Source organism: Sus scrofa, chromosome 5, assembly GCF_054392235.1.
Source record: "Sus scrofa isolate SSC_HxYL_T2T_F1_AM1 chromosome 5, Sscrofa_HxYL_maternal_Yorkshire_Landrace_v2.0, whole genome shotgun sequence".
NCBI lineage: Eukaryota > Metazoa > Chordata > Mammalia > Artiodactyla > Suidae > Sus > Sus scrofa.
In genome coordinates, this window is record NC_139387.1 from 10,536,394 (window position 1) to 10,557,041 (window position 20,648).

Here is a 20,648-nt window from a genome sequence, read left to right on the forward strand (position 1 = left end):
GCCAGGGATCAAATTTGAGACGCAGTCCCGACCTAAGCCGCAGCTGCGGCAAAGCTGGATCCTTAACCCACGGTGCCAGGCCAGGGATCAAACCCACGTCCCAGAGCTCCCAAGATGCCACCAGTCCCCTTGTGCCACAGCGGAAACTCCCGTGATTTTCTGCCTTTGATGATGTGTGGTCTCGTGGGTGTATGTATCTATGAGAATAAATGGAATTGTATACTTTAAATGGATTTATTTCTTGTATGTAAACTATATCTCATAGATATTAAGAAAAAAAATAAAATAAAAAGGAAGAAAAAAAGAAAAGCTGAAGAGGACTAGACAGGAGGCCAGGGCTGCTGCATCTTGGCCTTGCTCTCATGGCCTCGAGCCTCAGTTTCCCATCTGTGAAATGAGGGGATTTGGACCTGCATTCACTTCCAGTGTGGTGGCTGCGAGTGTGTCAACCCGAGCAAGTTCATGAACCTCTCTGTGCCCTGGTTTTCTCATCTGTAAAATGAATGATAGAGCCACCAACAGCACTGGGGCTGAAGAGCAGTGGCTGCCGCACTGGAAGCAGGCAGAGACTGCCACTGTCCTTCTAGCCCCTACTGTCCTCCAGGCTGCCCCACCCCCATCTCATTCCCCTGCCAACCCTGGCCTGTCCTCACAACCCCAGGCCCACCTGCAGATCAGGGCCATCCCAAGCTGTCCGGAGGTTCCACCACCCCCGAGTCACTCTCATTACAGGTCACCAGTTCTTCAGGGGTGTCTAGCTGTCTTCTTGGTTTTGCATCCACTGCAGTACCAGCTCAGAGCCAGGTATTAAGTGGTGCATAATTGATACATGCAGATTGAAGAAGGGAGTCAATTGGCCCTGAGTCAGGGAGAGTTTTGCCAGGGCGGTCCTGGAGAAGCAGCTTCCTTAGGAAGGAGAGCAGGTGCGATTGTACAGCCAACATGGCCAGGTATGGTTGGGTAGGTTGTTTACTGCACAACAAGGCTCCATGTGATGGGGGATAAAACCCAGTGCATTTGTCTCTTTCCGAGTCATGGGACCATTCTCATTGGCTATATCTTCCCAAAGAGCTGCTTTGTACTTTTTTCTTTTCCTTTTATCTTTTTAAAAAATTTTATTTCTTTTCTCTATGGCTTCACCTGAGGCACATGGAAGTTCCCAGGCCAGGGATCAAACCCACCCCTCTGTAGTGACCTGAGCTGCTGTGGTTGGAGTCTTAACCCACTGCACCCCAGCGGGGACGCCTCTTTTTTTTTTCTTTAATAAGCATTTTATTTTGGAATAATTTCAGATTTCTAGCAAAATTGCAGGAACAGTAAGAAAATTCACAATATCCTTCACCCAGTTTCCCCTTATGTTCACAGCATTTGCATAACCGCAGTGCATTTGTCGAAACTAACACTTGGTACAATACCGATATCTAATTTCAGATTTGTTTTGGATTTTGTAACTTTTTCCACTAATTTTTTTTCTCGTTCCAGGATCTAATCCAAGATCCCACATTACACTTAGTGCATTGTTTTTGTTAGATTAACACGGAGGTTGCCCTGTAGGGTCGTGGTGGTTGGGAAAAGAATGTGGATTTGGGGGAGTAGCCAGAACGAAGTCCTTCGGTGTGGCCTGTGTGGCACCCGGGGTGGGTCATCGGGGGACACTTGGCCTCCCTGACCCCAGCTGGGTGCCGCGAAGTGCCTTCCACTGCCTCAGCTCCACCCGTGCAGAGCACAGATGTTTGTTGGCAGGTTTTAATCATTGGCTGGCCAAGTGCTGGCGCAGGTCCGTGGAGAGACTGCATTTCCCTTTCTGCAAAAGCCATTTTCAGCAACGCTGTAGCTTGTGTGTAAGCTTCTGGAAGGTTCAGCTCCAGGTGCCCCCAGGGCAGGGAGTGGGAGGGGTGCTGGGCGCCCAGCACCTGGCACTCCACACCCTTCTACTGGTTTCCCAGTTTGTCCTGCGTGAGTCTGGGGTGGGTGACTGGTGGCTCTGCCCATCCCCTCCTGCCCCTTGTCCCTGGAGCTGGAAGGGCGCTGGGCGTGGAGAGCAGTGGCGGCGAAGAGAAAGAGCAGGTGAACTTGGAGCCCGGGGCAAGGGTCCAGGGCTGCTCAGACCCTGAGTCTCCCTGAGGCCAACGGGGCGCCCTCGCCCTCCCCACCTGCTACAGAATTCAGGCTCTGTGTCCAGACTGCAGCTGGGGTGAGGGAAGAATGTGGAGGCCCCTAGCCTCGGGGTTGATTTCAGGCAGGGCTTTCCTAGTCAGCAAACTGATTTCTCAGAGCCTCTGTTTCAGCATTGTTAAGATGGGCCACAATTCCGGAGACCTGGGGGGCCTCCAGCGCGGGGCCTGGCTGGCCTGGGCGCTGCCTTCTGTTTCCCCTTCTCCATCAGCTGATCCCCACCTCCCTTTCTGCCTCATCCCCCCATCTCCCTCCACATTCAAGGGGTCCCACACTGGCCCCGCTGCTTGGCCAGGCTGTCCCCTCTGGCCGGTCCTCTCTCTGACACCAGCTTTCAAGTCCTGGCTTGAACGCCACTTCGCAAGCGCCAGCTCACCCTCTGTGTGATTCTGTGGTCCCCTCCCTGTCAGTCTTCCGTGGCCCCATCACTTCCTGCCCCGTTTTATGGACACCTGTGATGGGACTGTATCTTCCACCGGGACCTGCTGTAGTACCACTCACATCCTGGACTCATCAGCACCCAGTACAGTGCCTGGCACACCGTAGGTGCTCATTAAATGCTTATTGCTTAGAATTGAGGTGAGCTACGTCTTTGGAAGCCTCGAGTTCTCAAAGAACAGCTCTGGCCCTGCCCTTGGGAGGAAGCCTCCAGCTGAGAGGGTCCCCAGGTCTCCGGTTGGTGCTCCAGAGCAGGGATGCCCAGGGTAGGGCTCTGCCCAGCACCTGACAGCCACCCCACCCTCCGGTGGTTCTGCCAGACCGCATGCTCCGCCTTCTGCAAACGGCCGCGGGGGCAGCAGCTTGGGTAAGTTCCCCTTCCGCTTCCTCCTGCCTCCTGTCCCGCTGCTGCTGCTGCTCCTCGCTCAGGGCCCCCCTCCAGGCTCTCCACAGCCCCGGTGCCTGCAGAAGCGCTCCGCGCCCCCAGCTGTCACCACCACCGCCTCCCAGGCCTCAGACGCCATGCAGGCCATCAAGTGTGTGGTGGTGGGAGATGGGTAGGTACCTGGTGGGACTTGCTCCCAGCTCCCTCCTGGGGGAGCCCTGAGGCCCTCCCCCTCCCCACGCCCCTGGGAGGCGGCTTCCCCTGCCCTGCAGATCCAGGGTCCCTGGGAGGCAGCTGGAGGAACCACTCCCTTTTTCTCCCAGGGCCCAGAGGGAACCTCAGGACAGTGAGCTTCACCCTCGCTGCCCACCTCACCCCGGAAGCTGCCTGGGTTGAGGGTACAGGACTGAACTCGGGTGTGCCCGGGGCCCCTCACCTGCACCCCGAGACCTGGGGCAGGTCTCCCATGCACCCTCAGTCTTAACTGTGGATGCCGGCAGGGGGTGGTCCCCAGGCTGGCTTGGGCTCTAGTCACTGGCTTGCACTGCTGTGTGGCCTTGGGTGAGTCACAATGCCTCTCTGAACAGCTCTGTTGTCTGCAAAGAGGCCCTTGATGCCAGGTCACTTGGGATGTTCTGAGTGTTGGTCCTGTGCCTATACGCTCAGTCAAGAGCGCCTCTCACCCCCAGGCCTGCCTGGCTGGGGAGGGTGTGGGTGGATGTGGGGGAGGAGGTGGGGGGAGGGGTGAGAGAGGCCCCGCTGGGAAGGAGGAGAGAAGGGTGGCGGGTGAGCTGATCAATGCGGGCCAGGCTCCGCTGAGGGGGCTCCTCGGCTGTCAGATCTCAGGGACCTCAGATTGTCACATCCTCAGTGTCCTCCCCTGCACATGACAGGTTCAAAATGCCAGTCTCTCTTGCCTGCCCGCTCCGTTGTCTTAGCGTTCTGCCCAGAGGCACCTCCTGGGGTGGGTTTTCTGTAGCTCCATCCACACACATTCTGGCATGTTCTAGCTGGATGGGCCTCCCCTCCAAGCCTCCCATCCTACAGAGGGGCAGCCTGAGGCTTTGAGAGGCTCGATCGGCCTGGCCTGGGGTGGGCGGGTGTATCCGGCAGCCCTCCGCTGATGGTGATGCACCCGCTGCCGTTATCTGCCTGCCGGTGCAGCTCTGCTCACTTCTGCTTTGCATCTGATATGAGGAGGGGAGGGCGGAAGCCAAGGGCATCGTTCCAGTCGCTCAAAGTTACCTTGGCGGCAGGACGGGGGGAGGGGGTGGGGAGAAGAGGGCGGTCAGCCCCCTCGGAGCAGGAAGTGATGAAACCAAGCAGAGCAAGGGAAGAACCAGCGTTACCTGTGTCGTCCCCCCCCCCCCCGTGTCCGCCCCCTCCCAGCCCAGCAGGTGGAGGACAATGACAGTTCCAATAATGGCCACCTCTACCAACTATGAAAGGCCTGGGCTTAGTCTCACCCCTCTCTTTTATCCTGCTGCCAATCCTAATATTAGGCCCATTTTACAGATGGGAAAACTGAAGCTCAAAGAAGTTAGGTACTTTGCTCAAAGCCTCAAGGGATTGGATCCCTGGTTTTTGATTCCTAAACTCCAGGCTCTTGACTGTCTGGCCCTCTGGTGGTGGGGGGGCGCAGGGGAGGGTGCACTTTGGCCGGCATTTGCTGGGCCAGGACTGTGCTCAGTTCTTTCACTGGCTTCGTCTAATTTCTCTCTGAGTCCATCCCATGGGGATGTTGGCTTCTCCCTATTTTCTGGAGGGGGAAACAGGCACAGGGAAGTTAAGTGACTTGCCTAAGATTGTGCCACTGGTGGGTGGGTGATGGAGCCGGGGATCTGAACCCCAGAGGAGAGATGGCAGAACTCGTGGGAGGTGGGGGGTGGGGGGTGGAGGTGGGGGTGCTGAGGCCTTGTCCATTTCAGCCGGCCTCCTGGGCACCTCTGGTCCTTCACCCTCGGTCCTACGTCAATGTCACCTAGGGAAAGCTGGTAAAACACAGATTCCCAGACCACCCCGCACCCAAGATCCAGAACCTCTGGGGTAGGACTCCAAAGTCTGCCCTTGAACAAACACCCCAGCTGACTCTTAGGCCTCATGGTGGGAGACGACTGATGCGGGGATTCTCAGATGGGGACATGGAGGGCTGGGCCAGGGGACCAGGCAGGAGCTGAGAAACCTCCCCAGGTCCCAGGCAGGGCACATGACCGCTGTCTTCTGGAACTTCCTGTCTTTCAGAGCCGTGGGCAAGACCTGCCTTCTCATCAGCTACACCACCAACGCCTTCCCGGGAGAGTACATCCCCACTGTGTGAGTTCTATGCGTGGGCGGGGCGCTCGGAGGATGGGGAGACACGCATCGCCAAGCCCACCCCCCCTTTCAGGCATTTCTTGTGTGTGTGTGTGTGTGTGTGTGTGTGTGTGTGTGCGCGCGCGCGCTGGGGGGTCACGTCGCAGCCCATCTCTGCCTGGCAGAGCTGCCCTATGATCCATCCAGTGGGGAGGTGGCAACCAGCGCCAGGAGGAGTTGCACCGAGGACTCCCAGGAGGGAGCGGTGGGGAGGGGTAGAAGGGGGCTAGGGGGCAGGTGGCCTTCAGGAGGGCCTGGAGGAAAGAGGAGCTGCAGAGGGCTGGTTTGAGCGAAAGCGAGTCGGAAGAGGGGCTGGGAGGGAGGAGTGGAGGGGAAGGGGCGGGGTGGGGGAGGAGGAGGGCCCCCTACTAGGGACCGACCTGGGTCGCCTGTGTGTGGTGGGGAGAGTGCAGCGCCACCTGAAGGCCAATCGGAGGCATGCCCTCGTGTTGGATGGGGAGGCAGGGGTCACTTGAGTCTGTGGGGAGAGGGAAGGGTGGACAGGAAGCAGAGACCGCCCCCCCCCCCCATGCCCAGGGCCCCATCCCTCATCCAGCTCTGCCGCGTGGCATCAGGGCTCTGCGTGGCCTTCTTCAACCCTCCCTCTGGCTTCACAGCCCAGGACTTGGCTTCATGTCCTGTCTGCCTCCCACCGCCCGGTCACCAAACACTCCCTGGGCGTTTCCACCTCGGGGCCCTTGCTCCAGCCCTTCCCTCTGCCTGGAGTGTGTTTCCTTCCCACGGCCACATGGCTAAGACCTCCAGGCCGGCTCCAGTGCCCCCTCCTCCAGGAAGCCCCTCTGATGTAGCCTGAAAGGGTCTCTCACTCCCCAGAGTAACTTCATCTGATCTTTCCCATGACCATGAGCCTGTGAAGGGCAGGGGGGCACCTCCAGTTCTTTTTGGGTCTCCCATTGTCTCATGCACAGTGTAATCTACCTGCTCTTTGTGTGTGTGTCTTTTGTCTTTTTAGGGCCGCACCCCAGCACATGGGGGTTCCCAGGCTACGGGTCTAATGGGAGCTGTAACCCCCGGCCTAGGCCACAGCCATCCAAACATAACAGTTTGCATCCACATACAGTCTTATATACAATGTGTATTTTGAGTCAACCTGAGCTGAACTTTAAGGAGAGACCTTAGGAGGATGGATCACAGCTACCATTTATTGAGGGCCTACTATGTGCTGGTCCCTGGGTGAAATGTCACGTGTGTGGCCTCTTTTGATCCTCAGGGGAGGTGGGTATTATTCTTTGCAGGGTGCCCTCCGGGGAAGCTGAGGTTCACAGCAGCTAAGGGGCCCGTCCCCCAGGGTCACCAGGTGGTCAGACTCCCTCTACTGGGTTTCCGTGGGACACTGGCCCAGGCTCCGGTTGCCTCAGGCACCCCCAGCCTGGGCAGGGGGATGGCAGGCAGCCAGGAGAGGGCTGAGAAACCTGGGTAGGAAGCCTGGAAAAGCGATTTCTGCCCCATTTTAATTCCCAGCTGCCCCTAAGGTGCCGGGGCCCCTCTCTACCTCCGCCCTCATCTGCACGTTCACCGTCAACCATCTGATTCTCATCAGCACCTCCTAGTGCCCTTGGGAGGGCTGGCTCTAGACCCGAGTGGGGAGGCAGGTGCACAATCAAGACGGCTCCTGCAGAAGGCCACTGTCACCAGGACAGGGCTGGCACTGTCCTTGCCTGTGGTGGCTCGGTTGGAGGGCCCACTTGCTCAAAGACCTTAGACCAATTGCTTCCCCTCTCTGAGCCTCAGTTTCTTCTTCTTTAAGAGGAGGGCTGGGCTGGGTGATGCCACGCTCATTGCCCGGGCGCCTTCCTTGTGCAGAGAGATGGGAGGCAAGTTCTCAGCTGCACGATGACGAGCGCAGCAGAGGCCAAGGCAGGGCCAGTCGCTCTCAGCCTGCTGGAGGGACTGGCCCCTGGTGGCCTTGAGTGGATTCCATTGTCCTGGACAAGCTTGCCGGACAGACAGAATGGACCAGACAAGTTTTATTCCCAGGACTCTGAGGACTTGGGTCAGAGAGCAGGGCTGGCTCCCAGGTGGACCATAGCGGGAGCAGAGCGTCCCCCACTCGGAAGGGTCTTGAACGTGGTTTAATGCTCTATCCTGAAATTCTTTTGTTTTTGTTTTTGTTTTAGCTTTTTAGGGCCACACCCATGGCATATAGAGGTTCCCAGGCTAGGTGGTGAATCAGAACTGTAGCCGCCCGCCTACACCACAGCCACAGCCATACTGCATCCTTAACCCCTGAAATTCTTTTTTTTATTTTAAAAAAATTATTTCATTTTATTTTTTCAGAATGTCTAAATACATTTCTTTTTTTAAAAAATATAATTGAGGTGTTCCTGTCCTGGTGCAGCGGAAACTAATTTGACTAGGAACCATGAGGTTGCGGGTTTGATCCCTGGCCTCACTCAGTGGGTTAAGGATCCGGTGTTGCCATGAGCTGTGGTGTAGGTCGCAGACACGGCTCTGATCTGATGTGGCTGTGGCTGTGGTGCAGACCGGCAGCTGTAGCTCTGATTAGACCCCTAGCCTGGGAACCTCCATATGCCGCAAGTGCGGCCCTAAAAAGCAAAAAAAAAAAAAAAAAAAAAAAAAGTTGATTTAGCATGTTGTACCAATTTCTGCTGTACAGCAAAGTGACCCAGGCATACATAGGTATACATTCTTTTTCTCATATTATCTTCCATTGTGTTCTATCCCAAGAGACAGGATACAGTTCCCTGTGCTGGACAGCAGGACCCCAGTTTGCATCTCCTCACCCCAACCTCCCCGTACATCCCACTCCCTGCCCACTCACCCTTGGCGGCCACATGTCTGTGAGTCTGTTTCTGTTCTGTCCACTCTGAAATCCTTCATGTTTGAACAAGGGGTCCTGCATTTTCCTTTTGGGTTGGACCCTGCCAAGAATGTAGCCTGCTCTGCACCCCCACCCTCTCTGTCTTCCGTAGGGAGTTACTCGGCTCTGGCCAAGCCCCCAGAGGTGCTTCCTGCTATAAAACCTGCACACTCCTGTGACAGGCAGGGGAAAAGAAGCCACCCTGAGCCCTTGACATTGGAGCAGGGGGACAGCCAGGAAGAATAGACTTGAGGAAAACAGGTCGCCTGAGATCTCTGGCTCGGAGTTAAAGGTTGAGAGAGGCCTGGGGCTGGGGTGGTAGGTTTTCGGGGGCTGGAGGCACGTGTCCCTTGCACTAGGTCAGATAATCAGGAGAGCTGAACTCAGCTTGCTGCCAGGGGCTGGGGAATGAACGCTCAGGGTCAAGGCTCCATCTCACAAAAGGGGAGACTGAAGCCTGCTCTGTGCTGGATGTTGGGGATACAAAGACAAGACAGGATGCTCCTGTTCTCAGGTGCCTGTGACATGAGTGTGTGTGTGGGGGGTCTCCCCTTCCCCTCTCTCCTCCTAAAGACCATTCTCAAACAGAAGCAAAATTTAGAAGGAGCCATGCCGCGGCTTAATTTCTTCCCCGAAAACCCATGTCTTACCTGCTTCACTCCTCCTCGGGGGTCAGACACGCCAGACTCCCCCAGCCCTCTGCACTCCCACTTCCCAGCACTCAATTCACTGCTCAGTTGTCTGCTCCCTGACCCCTGGTCTAAAGCCCCCCCGCCCCCGGCCCCCTCATCCCACCACCCGGCTTGGGATGGCTTGGCTGGCTGGGCTGGCTGGGCATTGTCCGCTGTCTGTCCTTCCTAGTCTGTCCTGATCTGACCTGCCAGCTGGGATGGGAGCCCCTTGAGGGCAGGGCTTCTAGAATGGAGCTGCGCACACTGCTGGCGCTCTGTAGTGACCGGACCACCCTGGCAGGCAGGGAGGGCACGGTACAGCCTGCCCCAAGAAGGTGCTAGAACTCAGCCACCAGCCAGGGGCCCAGCTCTGCTGGGCTCCTCTCTGGGAAGAACATGCGTGGTTCATCAAGGTCAGATGGGCCAGTACTTGCTTTTCATCTTCCTTTGTTAACTGGCACATCAAGCCTGGAATTCCCATAGACGAGCTGTCATCCAGCCTCCCCAGCTGGGCGGTCCAGGGGCCCTGCCCAGCTTTCCACCCTGTCTCTCGGCTCCCCCTCACCCCAAGCTCCTGCCACCAAACCCGTTACTCCTTCACTGTGTCTGGCTGGCTTAAGCCTCCTGCTGCTTAGACAGCCCTCCCCACCCCCGAGGCTCTTACTCCACCTGGGACCCTGTCCGACCCTAGGTGTCTATATCCCCAGGAGAATCAATCCTCTTCAGTGCACCTGTCCACACTCAAGCACAAACGTGCATGTGCAAATCCCAGCTCTTGCACTTATGAGCCGCCTGGCCTTGCACAAGTTATTTGACCTCTCCGGACCTGTTTCCTCAACTGTCTAATGGCAATAACTGAATTCTTTTGTCTCAGGTCAATGGAATGTCAGGACCTAATGTATGAAGGTCCCTAGCCCTCTGCTCAGCCCAGAGCAGATGCTCGGCACTTCTCTAAGTCCCAGGAATGGGCTCTTCCCCCCTCGCCATGGCCCCTGAGACCCTGGGGCAGCTTAGAGAAGACAGACACCTTTGGCTCAAGGAATCTTTTTTTTATTTTTATTTTTTGTGGTCTTTTTAGGGCCACACCTGCAGCACATGGAAGTTCCCAGGCTAGGGGTTGAATCGGAGCTGTAGCTGCCGGCCTCCACCACAGCCACAGCAACACCAGATCCCAGCCACGTCTGTGACTGGCCTACAGCACAGCTCACAGCAATACTGGATCCTTAACTCAATGAGCAAGGCCAGAGATCGAACTCGCATCCTCATGGATCCTAGTTGGGTTCATTAACCGCTGAGCCATGATGGGAACTCTGGCTCAAAAAATCCTGGGGGTGCTTTCTGGTGCCAGAATTTCAGACTGGACATTAGAGGAGAGAGCATCCGTATACTCCTAGGCTCATCCCCAAGGGGTGTTTCTGCCAGAAGCCAAAGGAAACCTGGGCATTTCTTTTCCCATCATGCCCAGCAGTGCCTCCCTGGACAGCGCCTTCTGCCTGAAATCCCACAGCAGTAGGGGTGGTCCCCAGAGTAGGTATGCAAAGCGCCTACTATGTGCCTAATGTGATGGCACATAGTAGGTGCTAGCTTCAGGTTGTTGTGAGGAACAAGCCAGGCGTGGTGTCTGCTGTTTGGATGCTGAGTTCACCAAAGATTGCTTTGGAATGGGGTGCGGGGGGGCCCCCCTGACCTGGCAGGGGCTAAGGAATGGCTTCTTGGAGGAGGTGACCTTGACATGGGGCTGGAGAGAGGATGAGTAAGAGTCAGCCCGGCACCAGGAAAGAAGAAGAGTGGGAAGCCAGGGGAGGGGCATTTGCAGGAACTTTCCAGGCAGGAGGGAGCAGGGCCATCTGCGGAACTGAGGGCTGAAACAGCACCATGTGCTAAACATGTCAGGCTGCCCATTTTTTTGGTGGTGGTGGGGGGTGGGTGCCCATCTCAGGATAGACATCTTTGGAGTTGCATGAAGGCTTCTGCAGCCTGTCCATGGGCAGGGGTCTTGGAGGGCTTCATGGAAGAGGTGGCATGTCAAGGGCTGTAGTTCAGTTTGGTTGAACTCCATTCCACCTGCACTCACTAGGTGCCAGCCCTGCGACTTCGGAGAAGAAGCACATGGGCCCCGCCCCCATGGGGCCCAGAGCTTGTGGTGGGACAGGGATGGAGAGGCACTAAATGCCCGCTCCTAATCAAGGCAACACAGTTGCCCGAGGGAGGGGATGACAAACTCTTTCCAGGTGGGGGAAGGGAAGGAGGTGGCCGGGAGGTTTCCCCATAGAGGAGGGGCTTCCTGGGCAGGGTTTTGAAGCATGAATAGGAGACAAGGGTGACAAGGGGTTGGAAGAGTATATCCAAGAGAGGCACAAGGGAGACAGGGGTGAAGGCTGGAGAGTATGGAGGACCAAGTGGATCTGAAGGAAATCCCTGGAACGGGGGGGGGGGGGGCGGGCATTCCAGAGGGGGCACAGCGTGAACAAGTGCTGGGAGGCAGGAAGCGAGGGCTTTACCTGGAAAGGGAATCGGCTTGGCTGGTGGGTGAGGGGAGGACATGGGAGTAGCTGGAAGAGCCTGAGGTCTCAGGGGGCCAGATCAGGGGATGAGGAGCAGAGTCTGTGTGGGTGGCTTCGGCGGGGAGAGAGAAAGTGGTGGCCCCAGCCGTCAGGGGACAGTGGGTGAGGGCACAGCTACGGCACAAGGTCGTGAGCACTGGATGTTTCCACATCAGCTGGAACTGGCTTCTCACTTAGTTGGGTTGCGTACTGGCTGTGTGGCCTTGGGCCAGTCACTCTACCTCTCTGACCCCAGGATGAGGAACCAGCACTTACCTCTCAGGGATGTGTATAGTGAGAAAAACTATTGGAATGATTTTTTTTTTTTTTTAACCCAGAAGCGTGTTTGGTTGCCTTGGAGACCTCTCTGGTGCTGGCAGGGAGCTTTTCAACATCTGTCCCATCTTAGCATCTGTCCTGTTGCCTCAGCAGATGTCTTTCCCATGGGTGCCAATGGCATTGCCTGAACTCTCCGGGGACCGACAGCTTTTGGTGTGCCCTGGGGTGGGGGGTGAGGCTAGAAGGCCAGGGAATTGGTGCCCCAGGACGCCCCTCTGCCAATAGGAGATGGAGACGGTGGGAAAAAAAGGCCCCGGCTCCCGGTCTCCTCTGGGGGTCGCCCTGAGCTCAGGGGTCCCAGCAGATGGAGCCCCAGTTCCCCCGCAGTCGCAACTCAATAGTGCATCCTACATGGGCTCTTGTTTCTTCCACACCTCTTCCTCATTCCCCTCCCTCGGCTGCCTGGGGTCGATTCCCAAATAAACCACTGGTACCACCTCCTCATCTCAGGATTTGCTTTGGGGGAAGCAACCTAGAATGGGAATGAATTCTCATTTAATAGATGTTGGGTGGCCAAGGGCAGCGGTGGCCTAGGAGGTGGGCAAAGTTTACTCTGATCGCACCTTGCAGGGAATGTGATGAAGCCTTGAAAAATCACCACTCCAAAGGCAAAAATATGGTTGCGGCCATGTTTTCCACTTTATGCTGACCTGCATTTAATTTTTTTAATGTAAGGGATCTGTATGAAAAATACAAAAGAGAGGAAGTTCCCATTGTGGCTCAGAGGATTAGGAACCCAACTAGTATCCACGAGGATGTGGGTTTGATCCCTGGCCTTCCTCAGTGGGTTAAAGATCTGGCATTGCTGTGAATTGCAGTGTAGGTCACAGATGTGGCTCGGATCTGGTGTCCCTGTGCCTGTGGCGTAGGCCAGCAGTTACAGCTCTAATTCGACCCCTAGTCTGGGAGCTTCCATAGGTCCCAGGTGTGGCCATAAAAAGAAAAAAATAAAATAAAAAAAAGAAACCCCAACGGCATAGTGCTGTGTGACCTTGGTCCTGTTGCAGCTCCTCTCTGGGCGTTGGCTCTGCCATGGAGCCATGCACTGCAAGTCCGCAGACTCTGCGGCTGGAAACTGACCCTTCCGTCTTGCCTGCTCCCCCAGGTTTGACAACTATTCAGCCAATGTGATGGTGGACAGCAAGCCCGTGAACCTGGGGCTGTGGGACACGGCGGGGCAGGAGGACTACGACCGCCTTCGGCCGCTCTCCTACCCGCAGACGGTATGCCGCCCCACCCCCTCCTTGTGGTCCTGGACTTTGCCTCGTCTTCCCTCTGCCTGGGACGCCCCTTGGCAGCCTGGGTTTGGTGAACTCTGACCCTTCCCTCAAGGCCCAGCTAGAAAAGTCCCGGCATCTCCGCCCAGCCCTCCATCAGTGCCCTGTCCTCAGTCTTCCCAGCTCCTCTGCCTGATGGGTTCAGGCAGACCCCGGTTCTCAGTGGGCGGGGCAGACAGACAGGGATCCAATAGGAGCTCAGGATAGTGAGCCCCAGGGGTGCTAGGGGAAGGGAGGAGAGATGGGAGCACACCTGCAGTGGACTCTGGCTGCTCGGCTCTCCTTCCGGGGTGGCAAAGAAAGGGCTAGGGCTGGTGGCCAGATGGCGGGGTACTGAATGCCTGGTGAGGATCACGGAATGGCAGATGGCAGACCTTTTAATCCTCAGAAGCCTCACTTTCCCAATCCGTAGAATGGGACAGTAGCAGCGCTGCTCCAGCGTTGTGTGGGGATGAACCACGTAGAAGGAGCCCCGCCCTTTAGGAAGTTTTGGATAAACAAGGCGCAGTCGGGTGGTAGACGCGGGGAGGAAATCCCTGCTCTGCCGGATCCTATTCGCCCAGGGTCCTCTGGGCAGCTCCACCCCTCAGAGGCTGCCCAGGTGCGGGAGGGTCCTGGAGAGATGACCTTAGGCCTCCCCTCACGAGTGACCCTTGCCTGATCCCCCAGGACGTCTTCCTCATCTGCTTCTCTCTTGTCAGCCCAGCCTCCTATGAGAATGTACGAGCCAAGGTGAGTCGGGGCGGGGGTGGGGGCAATGGGCATGGGGCACATGACCCTAAGGGAGCCAGAGGGCTTGGGGGGCTGGGACCAGTGACCCTGAGGGAATGAGGGGGGGCTTGGGGGGAGGGCAGGTGACCCTGAGGGAGGGAGCACAGGAGGGAGGGAGGAACAGGTGGCTCTGGCCTGCCCCTGGGACAGTGAAGATGTGGGCAGAGAGGGCCCCATGGCCAACCAGGGCTGAGGGTGGGGGGACCCAGAGGGTGGGACTCAGAAGGGGTCCGGAGGGGGCTGGGATGGTTAGCTTTAGGCTCTAAACTTGTCCTCTCTCCTCCCCAACACCCGCCTGCCCCCCTGTTATCTTCTCACAACTTGCTGCCCCGCCTTCCCCTCCCATGCTCCCCCTTCTCCCGGCTCAACCTTCCACCCCCTTCCCCGGCCCAGTGGTTCCCCGAGGTGCGGCATCATTGCCCCAGCACGCCCATCATCCTGGTGGGCACCAAGCTGGACCTGCGGGATGACAAGGACACCATCGAGAAGCTGAAGGAGAAGAAGCTCGCGCCTATTACCTACCCACAGGGCCTGGCGCTGGCCAAGGAGATCGGTACGGGGCTTGGAGAAGGGAGCTGGGGGCAGGGGAGCCCCGACTCAGCCTCATGGTGGTTGCCCACCCAGGCTCCAGGGCCAGGCTGTGCTGTTCCAACCCTGGCTGTGCCCTGGACTAGCTGTGTGACCCTGGATAAGTCACTTAGCTTCTCTGTGCTGATGTTTCCTTGTCAGTGAAACACAGCAATCGTAGGAGTTCCGGGCGGTTGGGAGAATTAAGAATTCATACCCACGAAGCTCCTAGAGCAGCAGCGGACATAGAAAGTGCTCTGTGTTAGTTATTATCATCCATAAGTAGATTTTGAAATGTGTGTTTTGACAGAAGCAAGGATAGAGTGGAGTGGACTGTGTTTGCTCAGAGAAAGAGCAGCCCACTTAAGCTTGGGTCTTCTGGGAAGGCTTCCTGGAGGAGGCACTTCTATTTTGGTTTGATGGGTGACGCCGCGCCATCTGCCTCCTTCTCGCTCCCCATTCCCCAACCCCCTGGCTTCTCAGCCCATCTCCTCTTTGCCTCCCTATCACTGGGCCAGAGAAGTAAAGTGACTTCTCAGGATCACACAACTCGTAGGTGGCAGAACCAGGATTTGAACACGCTAGCTTGGGGGCCTCCTCTTGGTGGTTCAGGACTTCCTGTACCAGGGGGGTGGTGACTGATGAATCTGGCCTCTTACGAGGTGTCCAGGCCTGCTGTCCCTGGTCGGGCCTGACCTGCCTGCAGCCTGGGGATGGGGCACCTGGCCAGGAGCCTGGGACCCCCCAGCTGGGTTTGGCCAGTGTGAGCAGCGATCCAGCTGCCCAGGGCTCAGCCCTGCCCCCCACCCCTGCCTTGGCCCTACTGCCCTTCCTTCCGCAGGAACTGGGAGGGCCCTGGGGACTCACATCTCTTCACAGGAAGAGAAACCGCAGCCGCCACCTCTCTCTCTTCGCATGACTACAGGACCGTCCTTGTGACACAGCCCCTCTCTCCCAGGGGCCTCTGCTGCTGCTTAAACCCTGGGCCCTCTGCCCATCCAGGGGGCTCTGGCTCCCAGGCTCTCTGGTCTTTGCTCACAGATATTGGGGATTGCACCTCTGCCTTCTTCCTTTTTTTTTGCTTTTTTGGGGGGCCACACCCACAGTATATGGAAATACCCAGTTTAGGGGTCAAATCGGAGCTGCAGCTGCTGGCCTGCACCACAGGCACAGCAACATGAGATCTGAGCCACATCTGTAACCTGACTCACAGCAACACCGGATCCCTGACCCACTGAGTGAGGCCAGGGATCAAACCCGTATCCTCATGGATATAGTCAGATTCGTTTCTGCTGAGACCCAACAGGAACTCCACCCTGCCTTCTTTCTGACCAGCTTGCCCCACTCCCAAGCTCCTTCCACCCAAAACTGCCTCTGCAGCCTGCCTCTGACCCCGTCCTTTTTAAACAAGGGCTTTGGGATAAGATGGGGCCCGGAAGCCTGGATTGGGGCGGCTTGGCACTGACTGTGTGACCTTGGGCCAGTGGCTCCCCCTCTCTGGAACTCAGTTTGCCCATCAAGCCAGCCTACATGCTCCCCAAAGGTCCTTTCTCCTCCATGAGGCAATGACCTGGGGGTCCTTCCCTGGCTTCTAGCCAGTCCTTCCTGGGGCCAATCCCAGGTGGGGGTGTGGCAGGCACCATGAGCAATGACTTTGAACTTGCTTCGGATCAGCCCAGACCAAGGGGTAGACCTGGGGAAGCTGCAGACTGAGGAGGAGGTCACAGCTGCCTCTGTCCACCAGCCCAGGATGACGAATTGTGGGGCAGCTCTGATCCTTGCTGACATGGATTGAACACTTCCTCGGTGCTGGGCCGGTGCATTGTCCCCTTCTGTTGTCATAGCAACCATGAAGGACGGCCTCTCATCATCCCATTTTACAGAGGAGGAAACCGAGGCTCAGGGAGAAGAAGCCATTGGCTCAAGGCCACCCAGCTGGGATGTGGCAGAGCCTAGACTCGAACCTGGGCTACCTGGTTCCTTCAGTCATGTTCAGGGTCATCTGGTCTGTGGGAGACTAGGGCACTGAAAGGGGAAGCGGCCAAGGTCCTGGAGTGGCCAGGCCCCCAGTCAGCACCCTTCTGGGCACCACTGAGCCAAGGAGCATGTGTGTGGCAGGTGCCCAGGAGGACGCAGTCGGTGGGGATGGAAGGAACAAGTGGCCACATGCCCTGTGACCCCCTTCTGGGCACAGAGGGTTAGGGTGACAAGACTCCCAGACCCAACTCAGCATGCTCCATCTCTGCCAGGTGCCAGGCCAGCTTGTGCTCCTGGGTGGGACAATGCTCCCATGTGCCCCATCCAGCATGTGACTTTGGGTTTTTTGTCTTTTTAGGGCCGCACCCATGGCCTATGGAGGTTCCCAGGCTAGGGCTCAAATCGGAGCTGTAGCTCAAGGCCTATACCACAACCACAGCAACTCGGGATCTGAGACTCGTCTGTGACCTACACCATGACTCATGGCAATACTGGATCCTTAGCGAGGCCAGGGATCGAACCCAAGTCCTCATGGATACTAGTCAGGTTCATTTCCCCTGAGCCACAATGGGAACTTCCCAGTGTGTGACTTTGGACAAGCGACATCCTCTCTGATCCTCATCCCTGCCCCACCATTTCTTTCTTCCAGCCCTGGGCATCAGTTGGCTTTCCCATCCCTGGGCTGCCCTCCTGAGGTCCTGGCTTCCCCCCGCGGCTGTGTGTCTCTGGACCCAGGGTCCCCTCTCTGGGCCTGTGTCCTTACCTGGGAAGCCAGGAATCTCAATGTTTCTCCGCAGGGTGGTCAGAAGCGCCCAGCTGGGTGCCGGGTGGGGAGCAGGTGCCAGTCAGTGTCCATCTGCGTCCCTCCCTCCGGAAAAGCGGGCTCCAGGGAAGAGGCAAAGTTGTCCCTTTCAGCCCCTCTCCTTCCCCCTGTTCCTGAAATTGGTCCCCAGGCCTCTCCCAGGGGTGGGGGGGGGGGTGAGGGGTTCAGCTGCTCCCTTCAGGGAAACTGCTTGGGTTGTAGTGGACACAGATCTCACACAGGCTCCTTCCAGAAGGTCATGGAACACTGCCCCTGCTAGTGGGGCTCAGCCTGCCTTCCTCACCATCTGTGCCCTGGGATCCAGCCCCGAGTGGTCACAAGGCCCCCAGTGGCACCTGGAGGCGTGGGGAGGGGAATGTCTAGCATGTGACTGGACAAGCAACTTTTCTGAGCTTCAGTTTCCTCCTCCATAAAATGGGATGAAGCTAAGGATGACATTTGGAAAGTCCTGGTGAGCAGACTGGGGCTCCTAGGCCTTCCTGGGGGAAGCGTGGAGGCCGGTGTGTGGTCATTTTCTAGAAGAAAGGGAGGCACCGAGGGATTTGGTTGCTGTCGCTTGAGCCCCCTTTGCCTAGGGAAGGTATCCACATTCCTCCTGCCTTCTGCCAACGAAGGGCTTATGTGTCCAAGAAAGCCACAAACTGCCCTCGTGAGTCTTAACCTCTCCGTCTGAATTCAAGCTCCATCTTTCAGACGCGAGGAGGCCCAGACACAGAGCAGGAAGTGGCCTGCTTTGAGCGACACAGCCCAGGTGGCCCCAGCCTGGTGCAGCTGTGTGGCGTGGGCGGGGGTTTTGCCAGCCCTGACCTAGGCCTCTACCCTCTTGCTGTCCTGACCCAGACTCGGTGAAATACCTGGAGTGCTCGGCCCTTACCCAGCGAGGCCTGAAAACCGTCTTTGACGAAGCGATCCGGGCCGTCCTGTGCCCCCAGCCCACGCGGCCGCAGAAACGCCCCTGCAGCATCCTCTAGGGGTAAGAGCCCCCCCCCCATGGCTTCAGGACCCTCCCCCTCCCCACCCCAACTCCCCCCACACATAGTAGGCTCTGGCTGGGAGGGAGGCATCCAGCCACTGCTTGGTGGCCCTAGGTTTCACTGGGAGTGGCATTTAGGCCAGGACAGAAGAGCATTAAAGGGGCCTCTGTTTGCCCATCTGCCTGAGCCCTTCCTGCTCTGTGAGTCCAGTGTCCAGACGGAAGGGTCAGAGTATCAGAAAATACCAGGTAGCCTGAGCCAAGGTGCCGTGTCCCTGAGCTCCTGCTCTGCAGGAGGGTGGGAAGGACAAGGATGAAAGATACCTTGGTCCCGGAGTTCCCGCTGTGGCTCAGTGGGTTAAGAACCTGACTAGTATCCGTGAGGATGCGGGTTTGTTATCTGGCCCAGCTCAGTGGGTTAAGGATCTGGTGTTGCTGTGAGCAGTACTGTAGGTTGCAGACGCGGCTCACATCTGGTGTTGCTGTGGCTGTGGTGTAGGCCGGCACCTGCAGCTCTGATTTGACCCATAGCCTGGGAACCTCCATGTGTCACAGGCGTGGCCCTAAAAAAGAAAAAAGAAAAGAAAAAGAAAAAAAAAAAAAGATACTTCAGTCCCTACCCCTCAGGACAGAGGGCTGGAGGCAGGGCAGACTGAGCTGTGGGGCTCCTGGGGCACAAGAGGGACGGATGTGGGGTGGCAGAGAGGGCTTGCCAGTCTGGAGCAAAGCTGGGAGCTGGCATGACCTGTGAGCTCAGAAAGCTGGGCGTGTGGATTCTGCTTGTCCCCAAATTCTCACCCTGTGCCTGTGTCCCTTCCAGGACGAGCCCAGCCCTTGCAGCCAGATGGTTCTGACCCTCCAGGACCCCCGATGGCACCCTGGCTGTCCCCTCCTTGTGGCGTTTCCCAGCAAGATGGCTGCTGAGCTTGGTCTTCTCCGTGCTAGAGGCCCCCACCCCCGGGGCCCAAGGGGTGTGAATCTGTAGGCGCTGCATCCCCCTCCCCTTGTGCTCCTATCTGGAACCAGAGGGGAACCCTAGGACCTGATAAGCCGCCCCTGCGTTGCTGTGGTCAGATGCCACACATGGCATTATCTGCCTGTTTACCCCTCTGGAAACTTCGGGCCAGATGGTCGCCGATCACCACTCGTCCACCTTCAGGGACGGGTCTCTCGGTCGACTCTACTGTTGATGATTCTACTTATCTGAGCGTTCTCCTCCTGAGCTGAATTAAGGGTCTCAGAACCTTTACTCCTCTGGTCTTAGTCCTCCTTGGGGGGACAATATAAAATATTTGTTTTCTAAACCTCTATGGACACCTACCCAGCCAATTGAAAAGCTGGGTCCAGCTGACTCCTGCCATCTCTTGTCTTTCTGCTCCACTCACAGGATCCTGAGCTGCATTTACCTGTGAGGGTCTTAAAACTTTCAGCCCTTGCCAGTCAGGACTATGCCATTGCCCACAGAAATCCAATTCAACCTGCTTAAACAGAAAATAAATTTATTAATTCAAGTCTGAAAATTTCATGACTTCAGGTGCAGCTTGATCAAGGGGGCACAAATGATGACATCAAGGCTCATTTTCCTGTCCTTCTTTGCTCTACCTTCTGCTGTCTGGTTCATTCTTAGGCAGGTAACTCTCCAGGTTTCATCTTTCCAATTTCAAGTTCAGCAAAAAAGAGCAAGCGTCTGCCCCCAGGCAAAGTTGTATTGAAGGTTTACTCTGATTGGACCAGCCTAGGTCTTGGGGCTCCCTTCAACCAATCATATCTGTCAGGAGAAAGCTGTGCTCTGATTGGTCAAGCTTAGACTACATGCCAGCCTAGAACATGGAGTCGAGGCAGCCCTTTCAAAACCACACACCCTAGGGAGGAGGGAAGGGGTTGGTTCTCAAATGGAGAGCCCTGCCAGGATTTGGGAAGGTGGTTGTTGAACAATGAGAAACCCACAGTCTCTACCATTGGAGGTCCCAGGAAAGTGTCCCAACTGGGTAAGGAAGCAGTGCTGGTCCCAGGGGGCACTAAGCACAGGGGAAGTTTCTTTAAAAGGGAGATAGGGGAGTTCCCCTCGTGGCTCAGTGGTTAGCGAATGCGACTAGGAACTGTGAGGTTGCGGGTTCAATCCCTGGCCTCGCTCAGTGGGTTAAGGATCCAGCGTTGCCGTGAGCTGTGATGTAGGTTGCAGACACGGCTTGGATCTGGCGTGGCTGTGGCTCTGGCGTAGGCTGGTGGCTACAGCTCCGATTAGACCCCTAGTCTGGAAACGTCCACATGCTGCGGGAGCGCCCTGAGAAAGCAAAAAAGACAAAAAAAAAAAAAAAAAAAAAAAAAAGAGAGAGAGAGAGAGAGAGGGCTGCTGTAAGGGTTTATGAAATTCATCCCTAAAGCACCACCGTGCCTGGTGGGGAACCAGTCCCACCTCGGGGTTTGCTAATTCAGGAATGCCAGACTTTCCAGTCCTGCGGATGATCGGATGATCGTGCTTCTCTGTCCAGAATTCATTCATACGCAGCACAGA

At 56.8% G+C, this 20,648-nt stretch overlaps 1 protein-coding gene across 1 annotated transcript; it reads left to right on the plus strand.

Moving 5' to 3' along the window:
* The first annotated feature begins 2,982 nt into the window (after positions 1-2,982).
* Positions 2,983-19,653, plus strand: RAC2 (Rac family small GTPase 2). The gene is made up of 7 exons (XM_013997537.3): positions 2,983-3,170; positions 5,240-5,311; positions 12,851-12,968; positions 13,692-13,754; positions 14,187-14,346; positions 18,001-18,133; positions 18,954-19,653. The coding sequence occupies exons 1-6, from the start codon at positions 3,136-3,138 to the stop codon at positions 18,129-18,131; spliced, it is 579 nt and encodes a 192-aa protein (XP_013852991.1). The 5' UTR covers positions 2,983-3,135; the 3' UTR covers positions 18,132-18,133; positions 18,954-19,653.
* The last annotated feature ends 995 nt before the right edge of the window (positions 19,654-20,648 follow it).